The 12395-nt window shown below is 44.6% G+C and overlaps 1 protein-coding gene across 3 annotated transcripts; it reads right to left on the bottom strand.

Moving 5' to 3' along the window:
• Window positions 1-72: 72 nt before the first annotated feature.
• Window positions 73-12174, bottom strand: rfx7b (regulatory factor X7b). 3 transcript variants are annotated; one of them, XM_087178282.1, is made up of 10 exons: window positions 11776-12174; window positions 10150-10183; window positions 8164-8249; window positions 7667-7771; window positions 7454-7576; window positions 7229-7345; window positions 6259-6343; window positions 5943-6150; window positions 4773-5068; window positions 73-4686 (listed from the first exon to the last, which is right to left on the bottom strand). In XM_087178282.1, the coding sequence occupies exons 1-10, from the start codon at window positions 11901-11903 to the stop codon at window positions 1294-1296; spliced, it is 4575 nt and encodes a 1524-aa protein (XP_087034408.1). In that variant the 5' UTR covers window positions 11904-12174; the 3' UTR covers window positions 73-1293. The 3 variants fall into 3 exon arrangements, with proteins under 3 accessions (XP_087034408.1, XP_087034407.1, XP_023278332.1); XM_087178281.1 differs by having other exon boundaries at window positions 7667-7706; window positions 8165-8249; XM_023422564.2 differs by lacking the exon at window positions 7667-7771.
• Between the last annotated feature and the right edge of the window lie 221 nt (window positions 12175-12395).

The raw sequence follows: 12395 nt of genomic DNA, 5'->3' as shown, positions 1-12395 counted from the left end.
ATAATCTCTTATGTTATTCAAACAGATCATCTTTGGTATGGAAATAAGGCTGGATCTCAGCAAACATAATAATTTCTTTTCCTCTTGATCTCAAGATGACATCAAAACATACATGTCAGCCTTTAGCCTTTTATGTAAGTAAGCCTTCTCCATACCATTAATATTCTTATCCAAGCAGGGAGTATAGCATGCCAAAAAAATCTCATGACTGAAAGTGTGCCTGCCATGGTTTTCATGAAATGACACTATATCAGATTCCTCGAAATCCATTTCTGATAAGGGCACACACAGTGTAGTCGTTAGCCTATACAATACGTGTCTATATTGTAACACTGCAAAACAAAAACGGAACAAGAAATAGTACTGAAAATATCACAGTAACAGCTGCCTTGATATGATGAAGCTCTGGATGGTTCTGAAGATATCTTAACATTATACTATATACAGTCTCTCTAAAGATGGCGTAAGGCCTTGGACTTTGGGAATAAGGCAGCCAGTTGTTGATTCCTTTCAATGTATAGTCCGCAAAGAGGCCTGAATTCCCATCTTCTCCCTACTGATTCATCTACTCCCTTTATAAGATATTAAACAGTACAAGAAGTATAGGCTTTAAGAAAATTTCACTCTTGGACAATGCTCAGATGTGAATCAGTTTTCCACTGATTTGGTATATGATAAAGTATAAAGATTATGTCATAAATTCAGCACCTGGCAGCACAAGATGCTACCCTTTTTAATATTCAGATATGGCAGGCAAATGTACTACAACTATTATGTGCATATACTACAATCCCAATATTGTCTCCATTTGGTTGAACTTGAACTGCACACACTGAAAATCGTATACAACAGCGTACGTTTTTCTTTTTTTTTTGGTGAAGTCTTTTGTGCCAAATTTCCTACCCATCTCACTTTCATGAAGTGATCATTAAATATAAATATTGCATTATTGATTGGTTATGACATGGAAGATTATGTTTCTCTTAATGTTCATACCATACAAATCTGCTCTTGTAAGTGCATGCTGCCAGACCTTTTACTAGAAATGCTTACATTTCTGTTTTCAGATGAGGGAGAAAAGTGGTTAAGTACTGAAACTCTGGGTGACAAATGAAAAAGGAGAGAAGTAACGAAACGTCAGTAGGAGAGATTTTCTGGTAAGCCTGGCACTTTTAACAGAACGAATGGCAAAGTCCAGACAAATCCCGACAAACTATAGTTTAAAAACAGATATACTACATACGCACCAAACAAACAACAGAGAACAGAAATCATACAGAGTAAAAGATAACATTAGCCCAGCATCTCTACTGTAGTAGGCTGGTCTTTGCTTTCTAGCCAGTCAAAACCAGAGTTCACAGTATCACTGCATATCTGCTGAAAAAGCGGGTCGTTCTTCAGTTCTTCCAGTGTTGAATCTTCATATTGTTCCTGCTGTTGATTTGGGTCAAACAGCAGGTTGGTGTCCAATGTGTTAAGGTCAGTGATGCTACTGGACAGATCTGAGGTCAGTCTGATGTCGTTTGAGAAGTCAGATGCCACGGCGTTGAGCTCCGAAGCTACCTGACCCACCAACTGGGAACTGGGGTTGAGACCATCATCCCCCAACAAGTCCTTGACGGTGTTGTTGAAATCCAGCTGCTGTTGCTCGTCCTCCACCTCCTGCTGCTGTGTGCTCTGGAGGAGGAGCTGTGGTTGTGTCTGAGCAGGATTCTCCTGGAGCTGCTGCTGCTGCTGCTGTTGGTCTTGCTCACCAGGACCCGCTTGTGCTTGGCTGTCCCCAGTAGAGAAACTCACCTGTTCTCCACTGCCAGTGGTGAGGTAGCCATGCTGCTGGAGCTCAAAGGCAGCAGGGCTGGGGCTGACAGGCAGCTGAGTCTGGTGAGCGGTTCCTCCAGCAAAGCCAGGAGTGGTCTCCAGGATCTGCGTGAGGTTCATACGGGCCGTGTAGTTAGAGGGGAGGTTGTTTATGCCCAGGCCACGGACAGAATCATCTCCATCAGCTTCCATCTTGCTGAGAAGGACATTAGTGATTTTGGCGGTGTTACTCTGACCCTGCACAGGCAGCATCTCACTCTGCATCATGATGTTCAGAGGGACAGACTGGCTACGCTGGGCCATGCTGTGGACAGAGCTGACTGTCTGGCTGTTGGACAGGATGCTGAGCACCTCGGAGGTGATGGGTGAGTTAAAGGGTGACACCACGGCACGGGTGGTGGTGGTGGTGTTCGTGGTGGTGGTTGGAGGACCGGTGTTGCCGCTGAAGTTCCTCTGGCGCACTGCAGGGCTAACGCTGCGGCAACGGAAAGTAATGGACGCAGATGAGGTGGATGCTTTGTTATCTAATGGTGCAGGCACAGCAAAACTCTCCTGTTTAGTGGGAGTAGTTACACCTGTTACCAGCTGCTGCGGTGTTTGTTGTTGTTGCTGCTGCTGCTGCTGCTGCTGCTGTTGCTGTTGCTGCACTGGGGAAATGGGAGTCAAACGGCCAAAGTGAGCAGCATCCTGTCTCGACTGGGCTTGAAATGACTGGCCAGGAATTGCAAAAGCATGTGGCTTGCGAAACTGGTCATCTACCAGGTCTTGGTAGCTGGGCAAAATACCAATACTATGGTTGGACAAAGGGCCTCCAGAGTTGCTGTTATAGCGGTTGTTGATCCACTCCAGTTTGGCCTTGTCGGGGTGTGTTGCCATGGGCCTCTGCATGGGCTTAACAGGGCTGCTGGACACAATACTGGCGTCATGATAACCTGTGATACTCGAGTTTATGGGAGTGAAAGCAAAAGGGTTCCTGCACTCTACCGGGCTCGGGGGGACGCTGCTGCTGCAGTTGGACAGTGGTGTGCTGATGGGGGTGTGGCGACCCATGGCTCCGTCCACAGGGGTGATGGGAGCCATGCGGGAGCAGGGGCTCTCTCTCGTCAGGCTGTGCCCCATTGTCATTTCAGAAGTGGGGGTCGGGGTCGGTGTCGGTGTCGGAGTCGGAGTGGGCGTTTGGACGGGAGTGGTACTGCTGTGGGCAGAGTGGTAGAAGGTAGTGCTGGCCTGGTGAGCGTTTAGGATAGAGCCTTGGTTGCTGGCGGACTGGCCTTGTAGAGACACGTCAACACAGCTACCAAACAGACCCTTCAGCTTCATCTGCTCCTCCATTTGGACCAGCTCCTCCACGATGCTGTCCTGGGTCATGTCGTCATCATTGAACGGGAAGTAGTCCATGTTGGGCTGAGAACCTGCAAAGTCAACCATCTCCTGTGTGAGGGTGAGCTGGCCTGAGGCCTCAGGGGGTGGAGCTATAATGGACAGTTGGTCAGTAGGGGCTTGTTTGTGTTCTGCTGGTATCTGCTGAGCAAACGCCTGCTTTCGAAGCTCATCAAGCTGTCCCTCCTCCCATATTGTGCTCTTTAAGTCACTCATCACAGAGGCTTCGTGTGCTCCTGAGTTGGCTGGTATGGCACGAGGGTCCCCGGTAATCTGCTGCAACAGTGCCTGATCAGACGGGTTGTTTCCAGCCGCTCCAGTGCTGGTGTCAGTGCTGAGAGAATGGTCTTCGTGTTTCACCACCAAGGCCTGGGGTTTGACAACAGTCTGGGAGCCCTCAGTGTGTGTGATGGGCGAGTCGGAGAGTGCAAGGATCTGTGTGGGCCCTATGGGTGTGTGTTTCACAGTCACTTTGCAGGGGGCACTCTCTGGTCTGGCAGGGGTTCCCGGTCGGGGGATCCTCTTCACTGCAGCACTGATTCCAGGTTTTGGATTGTCAATTACAGCCAGTGGCTGCTGGGAGATAAACACCCTCTTCACAGGAATCACGTGAGACTCCCCACCTGGTCCTGTGCGCTTCCTGGGGCTCTTGGCATCTGAGCAGGGATCCTTCGACGTTGGGGTAACAGCGGATGAGCCATTGGATGACGTGTTGCCATTGGAGTTGTGATTATCAACAGTCAAGTAAAAAGTACTGTCATGGCAGTTACTGTTATTGCTGTCCTGAGTCCCAGCTACAGCTACCGACGTGGGAGGGGATGTGGGGTCACTTTTTATCCTTACCCCTTTATCTGGTCCCGGTGAACACTTAACCAGGAAGCTTGGCTCACTGGCAGCCCTGAACTTAGCCACTCTCTCCTCTTTGACCCCAAGAACAGTTTTCTCTGTGCCAGAGGTGGGGTTATTGTCAATCCCAGCTTCAGACACCACTTTGATGTCAGTGGAGAGGGTGAGGGTGGAGGCTGGAGCACTGGGTCTGATTGCAGGAGACTGAGGCGCAGCCGAGCTCCCACCATGCGATTGTTGGGAATCATCCAAAGCAGCCGTGGTACTCACACCGGCCGAGGCAGGACGCACAGTTGTGCTGCTGCTGCTGGGAGCCAGAGCGATCGCCGTCATCTTCACCACATTGACTGAGCTCACGTGGGAAGTGGGCATCACAGTTTTTATGGGGCTGTTGGTGATGAGCAGGGTGGGCGGTGAGCGCAGCGTGATGGCACTGGTGGCAGAGGGCTTGGGCAGGATTTGAGCGTATCTTGTACCGTGTCGTGCCAGGCGGTCACCCACAGGACTAGCTGAGATATTCTGGGGAGTTTTGGGGGACTGCTTCAGAGACTGAGTGACCACTTGGAAATTCACAGGCAACACTTTCCCCTCTGCTGTCCCTACAGGGCTGGGCGAGGTCATCAACTGCCTGCTTCTCTGTACCTGCGGGAAAAACATAAAATTACATTTAGGCGTATTTATCAATAACAAATCTGACCATAAATAGTGGAAACAATTCAGCCACATACCGTAACTGGGCTGGGGACAGCTGCTACTACGATGCCTATGGTGGGCTGAGGGGAAAGAAGAGCAGGGCTGCCACAGGGGATGGTGGGGCCGGGGGTACTGGCCTCCGCTCTCTTGACCTGGGTCTCGCTGGGCAGGGGTGAGTGGAGCTTCTGCTCCTGTTGCTTCTTCTGGATCTTTCGCTGCAGTTGCTGCTTTGCATCAACAGAGGGCGAGGGCAGGGTCTTCACCTGGGGCTGGAAAGAGTTTGCCTCAGCTGTGGGCACAAACGCAGAGGCAGGAGTTGGCGTCTTCATTCCTGTCAAAAGAAGACAGAGTCAAAGAATTAGGATGAGCAGAGTACATATACTCTAAGCACAGAAAATGTCATGAACAGGGTTATCAATATCTCAATCTTGCAGCAAGCTTTAAATTGAAAACCCTGATCCATAATATTGGAAATATTGTTACTCTTAACCCACATTGCCTGATATCACGATTCATTTAAACTCCATTCTAATTTGCCAGCGAGCCGCTGAGCTGTTATACAAGATGGATTTCATCTTTTGTTTTTTACTGCTCATAACAATGTTTTGTTTAGTGGGAGTGAGCTATGTAATTATTATTCTTCACTGATGGACAATTTCAAATTTCGACTACAGTCTCACTCGATGTGTACGTGATGACAAAATGATGACATGAATTGCTGAAGACGCTCCTTTTGAAGAAGCGTATTAGAATTGTTCCTTTTGATTTTAGGCTAGTTTTAATTAGCGTCAAGCTGAGATCCGACCGTTGAGAAAACGTTAGGCTCCATTTTCACGGTTTACTTAAGTGTGTTAATGAATTTTCCAAGAATTCATCATTTATTTTTAACAGCTTTCAAATCTACAGAGCGCATAGACAGGCGAGGTGCAGACGTGTGGAAGCAGAGACGGATGAATGAAAACCAGGTCGAGCTGAAGGAGGATTTAGCTGTGAAGATCACACTAGGAAAACACTTGTAAACCCTTGAAGGTGTAAAAGTGTAACACATGGTGTCCAGTGGTGATCATCAGGAGGCAAATAATCACAAAGGAAAACAATAAATTATATTTTTGAAAGGCACTGCCCCTCGTCAAATAACACATCGACATGCCGCACACAGACAACACACAGACAACACACGACAACAGACCAGCAGACGTCTTTACCTGTGGGTGTTCCGGTCATAACAGTGAGCGCAGCCATGGACTTCGTGCCAATGTAGTGGCTATTGAGCAAGAAGCGGGCCAGGTCCTCCACGTTGTCAAACTGACGGCTCAGGACCTTTTGCGCCCACTCACACACCAGTCCACAGGCCGCAGATCTCATTTCATCTTCAGCGCTTGGCGACTGGCCCGACGACTCCATCAGCTCACACTGCGGTCGGACAGAGCAGAGCAGCGGGTGGATGAGCATCGGCCTAGTTTGAAAGTTTCACCAGATATTTATTTTTTAAGTTGAAAAAGTTTTTATAATGTAACTTACCGCATCACCAGATTTCTGCAGATCCAGGTTGGGTAAAGACGGCATGTGAACAAAAGCTTTCTTCCTTAACCCGCTATAACAGTATGTGAGACGGAGTTAAGGTTTCTAAAACATTTTCTGACACTCTGTCTAATGTATCGTCTGTGAGTCTCTGCATCAAAGTTGTTCTGAAAATCTGCCAGACATCATAAAAACATCAGCCTCTCAGCTCTGTGACGAGGATCTCCTGCTACAGACCTTTTAAATACACCAGCAAAATTGGCAGCAGCCTTTTGGCAGTGGTGGTTAACAGTTTTTTTTTTTAAAGTAACCGCAGAACAATGTGCTTAGCGCATAAATCCCCTTATTTTAGGAAGTTTGATTTTTCAGTGGCGCCTTATTGACACCATGCGCCCCTTCTTGTGCATTATCGATACTGTCTACAGTTTAAACAGCATTTTCCTTTAGTCTCGACAAAGTCAGAACAGATTATCCACTGTGCATATTCACGCATTTACACCATGAGCAACACAGCCAATAAATCACCAGGTCATAAATAATCATAAAGTGTAGAGCTGCACGACCACTTACACTCAGCAGAAAGTCTATGAGCTTTCTGGTGAAGGAAAACTGTCAACAACTGAACTTTATAATCAGCAGCTTTCTGATTTCATTTTATGAACCTGACAAAATGAGCCAAGGGTTTCTACTTTAAAATAAAAATAGTATGTTAACATGATGATAAACATACTATATTCTGCTGATGGTTGTGTCCGGTGTGTCCATTTTGAGTTTTTATGTTTATAGAACATGTCATGAATTTGGATGGCTGGTCTTGTTCAAATGGTTAGAAAAAAACTGAAAAGTGACACATATTTACAGCAGCGAAAAGAAACGATCTGCCTGATCAAATCTGAAGGAGAGCACTGTCAACAAAAAGCATGAACCAAACAAAAAAAAAAAACACAGCTTCCTCTGAATTCAAGGATATTTGGATTTGCCCCTCATGCCCAGTCGACGTGCCTTCATGTTAGGAAAGACATTCTTCATGATCTTTCCAAAGTCTGCTGCACTCAGTGGATTGTAGCCGAGATTGTCACAATAGCTCCTGTAAGAGAAGAGGATCCACCGTCAGGTTAAAAGGTAACACATATACTGGCCTCCCCTTCTGTCCCCTTCACCTCCCCTGACCCCACAGTGAAGGTCACACACTCACTTGTATTCATCATACACCTCTTGCTTTGGGAGGGAGGTCTCTGGGTGCTCTTCTAGGTGATTCCGTATCCAGTTGAATGCATACATCTGTTGAGTACGGCTTGATGACATGGAACTCTGATCACTAAAATTGGTGCATAAGAGAGACAGATCTGGTGAGGCAGTGTCTTTGACTTGTATGCATCATTTCTTGTTAATACAGAAACTTCAATACCATAATCCAGGAGTGGAGGACCCCCTCTCATTCTCAGTCCAAATGGGCAGAATTTGGGGGTTGGGGTGATGAATAGATATGGGGAAACAAATGAAACACAGACAGCTAGGTATAGCAAAAATCTACATATATCAGCGGTTTGCGTCATCATGATAATCAATCATACAGCTGAAAAATGAGTGTTAATTTCGTACGAAGAAAAAAAAATAAAAATACACCAGTGACCAACAACCCCCCAAAAAATGTCACAAAGCAAAAAAAAGGAAAGAAAAAAAAAATCAATCTCATTTCTAGGAGCTATCAGCCTAAACTGTGTCTGTGTAGTAGCCAGTGGGTAGAGACTTGAAATTTTGACAAGCAATGAGACAACAGCACCAATAATGTAATGAGAGCCACAACAAAGCAGCCATGTGTGTGTGAGACAAAAAGAAAAAAAAAAAGGCCAAAGAGCAAAGTGGAAAACTTGAATAAAGTGTGTGTCTGTGACTGTGACATACCTTTTATCATTGCCACTGCTGGGACCAGAAGGCAACTTAAGGTAGAGGTAGAGTTTTTCGATGTCTGTAAACTTCTCAACATCTTGCTGTAAAAATAAAAATATCACAAAAAGGAAACCGTTCAAAAGATTATTCACATAAAAAGTAAGTAAATCACGTGTTGACTGGAAGAGAATCTATAGATGTGTGTTTCTAAGTATTAACTAGAGAATGAAGCCAGAAGGTGGCAATGATCAAAAGAATCCAGATCTTATTTCAGGCCTGATGTTGGGTCTTTGCAAATGGGCCGGCAGCGGTCACAGAGGTTTCACTACACAGAAAATTTAAACTATCTGCTTCAAAATTAAGAGCCGATTTCAAACACAACACAGAGGCATGACGGCCGCACACAGTGTCCTTACTATTGATTCCACCCCATCTGCTTGTCACTTGGCGTCTAAGAATGGCTTCATCTTACCTGTTCCTTTTCTATTTGTCTCTTTGTTGCTAGGGGAACCAATACTTGAATGAATGAGGTGAGAGCTGTCAGCCAATGAGCAGTGAATGAAAATGCTATTTACTACGCTCCATCCCTACAAGCAGATAGTGAATTAGCCGAGTGCTTCTCTGCTTACACCGTGGTTGATGCTTTAATTCTCTTCTTTTGGACCTTTACGTTTCTTTACATTTCTGTTTATGTTTTCTTGGATTTTCTAAGATGGGGCCTATAGGCCTGCCGTTGGCATGTATGCCGGTAACCCCTGGCAACCTCAGACGTTTGATTTCATCTGCATAATTAGATTTTCGTTTCATGTTTGAATGTCTCAGAACTGGAAAACAAAATCTGTAACACGAAGCACCACTATGCAAGCATCATCCTGCATTAATATTAATATTGTATCCTTAAATGTGATATGAATTGTTGCTCAGCTTGGTTCATCCACACACACTCTCCTCATTTGGAAAATTTCATCCATACATGCAGGAAAAAGGGCTGACATGTGCAGGGTTTAAAAAGTTGAACCCTTAAGAAGGATGGCATCAATTAATCAAGTTATTTTAATTTATTATTGGGGTTGGATGATACAATGTCACATAAAATCAACTGTCAGAGATTTTGCTATCGTGTTTATACCATGGTAATATCAACAAAAAATAGGATTTCAGCATTTTTGTGATGAAGTATCTTGATTTGTCGGGCGCTGAATAAGACAAACACAATCTGCTTATTTTATCTATAAATGGTTTCAATATCAGGATGTACATCAACATCATAATAACAACTCAATCCAGTCGTGAGACACTGACACACAGAGGTGCAGAAGGTGGGTACTATATGTTGCAATGAAAATGGACTAAACCTGGCTGCTGAAATCTGCCAAACAACAGATACAGACTCTAACTGTCTGTTTTTTTTACTGCTGACGTAAAAATAGACAAAAGCTTTATCATGCAGCTTTGATTGTTGCTGAATACTAGGTGTGTGACACTTCAGCTCAGATGAATCCACAACAAAATGTGCATAAATAGAACAGTTTTTACTGACTTAAAAAAAAATGTAATACACTGATATGCAACATATCTAAATAATTACACCTGAACTTACTCGTATACAGGCAGAGACGAATACCTCACACCTGTGTACATGTCATGTTCCTTTGTGTATTTTGAAAAAATGGTTGAACATGTATTTAGAGGCCAGTGCTACATATTGTGCACCAATATAATGTACACTATAGTACATATATTAATAAGACTGTCAACCTATGTCTTATTTTGTATCATTTCAGTTAGTCATTTGTGTATTGTAGCACAACTAAGTCACTTATATATTAAGCATGAAACACACATTCATATATTCTATTTCAAACAAAAGCTAAGCTGCACACCTGATCTTATGATCCACCAATAAACAGCTACACGTGTCTCTCTGATGATGAGGCGGTGGCAGTGTTGGGTAACAAATAAAGACTGTTCTAAAGTAGCTAGTTTGTTACGGATACTCACCAATATGCTGTCCACTTTTGATTGTACAGATTTACTGCAATGAGAAACAGAACAAGAGCCAGAAAGGTAAATGCTTTAGAAATGTTTGCAAATACATTGAAAATTAAAATCTCATTACATAACAATTCAGAGCCTTTATTCAGTACTTTGTTGAAGCCCCTTGAACAGTAATAACGCCTTCAAGTCTTTTTCCTGGCAGATCCTCTCAAGGTCTCTCCACAGATGTTCTATGGGATGGTTTTGGCTGGGCCATTCAAGGACATGCAGGGACTTATCCCAGAGCCTCTCCAGCACTGTGCTGGCTGTATGCTTCATATACTTAGTGTGCTTTATTGTAGAGATGGTGTTAAGAAAGGTGGGACCTCATATACACTAAACCATACACTACACTAAACATCTGTGCTCGGTCAAGAGAATCTGCCACAGCTGGACTCCAGTCCGAGTCTGTGAAATGTCAGGCATTGCATTTTGGGATTGTTAGAAGTAAACACTTGACATGCCATGGACACTTTTTGACTTGTCATAGTAGGAAAAGCATGTGTAACTAATAACATTAATGACGACTTTGTTCTTTAAAAATGTCCCAGTAATACCAGGAGCCTAAACTGAAGCAGCTAAATGGAATTCGGCCATCGTTCATTTAATTTTTATACCTGTGTTTTTCAGTGTGACTGTCAAAACGACTGCTGTGAAAAAGGCCTATTTTGGGATTTTCCAAGACCATAAATTTCACATTTAGAATCCTGAAACTCAAATAACAGTGGACAGTAGATATAGTGCACTATTTAATTGGTGGCGATTAACTAAAGTGATTTCAGACACAACCATTGAGAGATCTCAAGAATAATCAAAGCAGGTGCATCAAAGGATGCAGCTGAATCCCATGGCACACAGTCTGAATATTTATGTAAATGAGAGATTTTTTTAAGCAAATCTACAAAAACCTATAAAAATATATTTCTACTGACACTGTGGATTATTCTGTGAAGAATTACTGTGTGCAAAAGGTGAAGGAGTCTGAATTCTCTCCAAAGCCACTGTACACTGTAACAGCTGGATTGATGTAGATGATAAAATACAAGGTTAATCAAACTGAGACTGTGTGAAGATTTTTCAGAGCCAGAAATACAGAAATGTAAAAACTGAATTGGTATCAGAAGTTCTTGCATTCTGAAAATTATCATTATTATTATTATTATTATCATTATTATTATTATTATTTCCAGCTCTTCCATTAACAGCATTAAATCAGAGTGGAGCTGTGTCTGTGGAGCTGTCTGGTTTGACACCTGTCATCCTGAGCATCAGCACCACCGGTGGATTTGGTGTCATCTATAACATGGCCTCCCATGGCTCGATACTAATGATTAGAGCTACTACAGCTGTAAGTACTCCGACGTTAGCGTGTTATTACTGCACACACAGGCAGCAGGCAGTCAAGCCCCGCTCGCTGCTATCGTGTTTCGGGTAAATATCCACGGTTAGCACGGGAGCACTCGTGTTATTTTCAGCCGCTTTGTGCAGCTCACTGCCTCCCTGCCACTCCACAAGCTAGATACGCTAATTATGAGGCTACGGCTAGCGAAAAGGACAGTGTGGCTGCTCGAGGATCATTTCCATCCTTACCAAATTGAATTCTTTATTTTGAACTGTAACGCGTTCGCCTCGGGCCCCTGGAGTCCCGGCACCAGCGCTGGAAGAGAGCCTAATCCCGAGGCAGGCTTCTGACCAGGTTGTTGTTGATCATCAGCCATCGCGATGGAGGGGTGGTGGGGGAGCTTTAACAAGTAGGCCTCATCCCCGGCTGTGCACTGCACCGGACCCACCGCTGCTGGAGCGGCTCAGGCAGCTAGGACAGCCCGCTGAATCCACCACAGAGCATGGCTACAAACGCTGTGATCTGACCCTCGCAAAAACGCAAAACAAAATCAGAAAGAAAAAAACACCCGGGCGTACAAAAGGCATTTCGAGGAGGTCTCTCCGCTGCCGCAAATAGCACGCCTGCAGCAGCCAGCAGCAGCTACAGACGAGCCGTCCGCGTCAAGTTACGCACAGGCAGCAGAGGGGAGGCCGGAAGGACGGTGGGATTTCGCTGTCGAAATAAAAGCATGAAGTTTGCCGTGTCAACAGGAGTTCATATATCTGTGCTTCAACCAAAACTCACATGCCCGTATTTAGAGTAACGTGCAAGAAAATTTAGGATGCGTGAGGATGCTTTTTGAAAATAATGCCATGAATATATTTTA

The sequence above is a fragment of the Seriola lalandi genome, unplaced genomic scaffold (assembly GCF_002814215.2).
Source record: "Seriola lalandi dorsalis isolate HSWRI2012SDOR001 ecotype SW California unplaced genomic scaffold, Sedor1 jcf7180002054682, whole genome shotgun sequence".
Classification (NCBI taxonomy): domain Eukaryota; kingdom Metazoa; phylum Chordata; class Actinopteri; order Carangiformes; family Carangidae; genus Seriola; species Seriola lalandi.
Note: the sequence above shows the minus strand (reverse complement) of the source record. Positions and strands in the feature narration are given on the sequence as shown.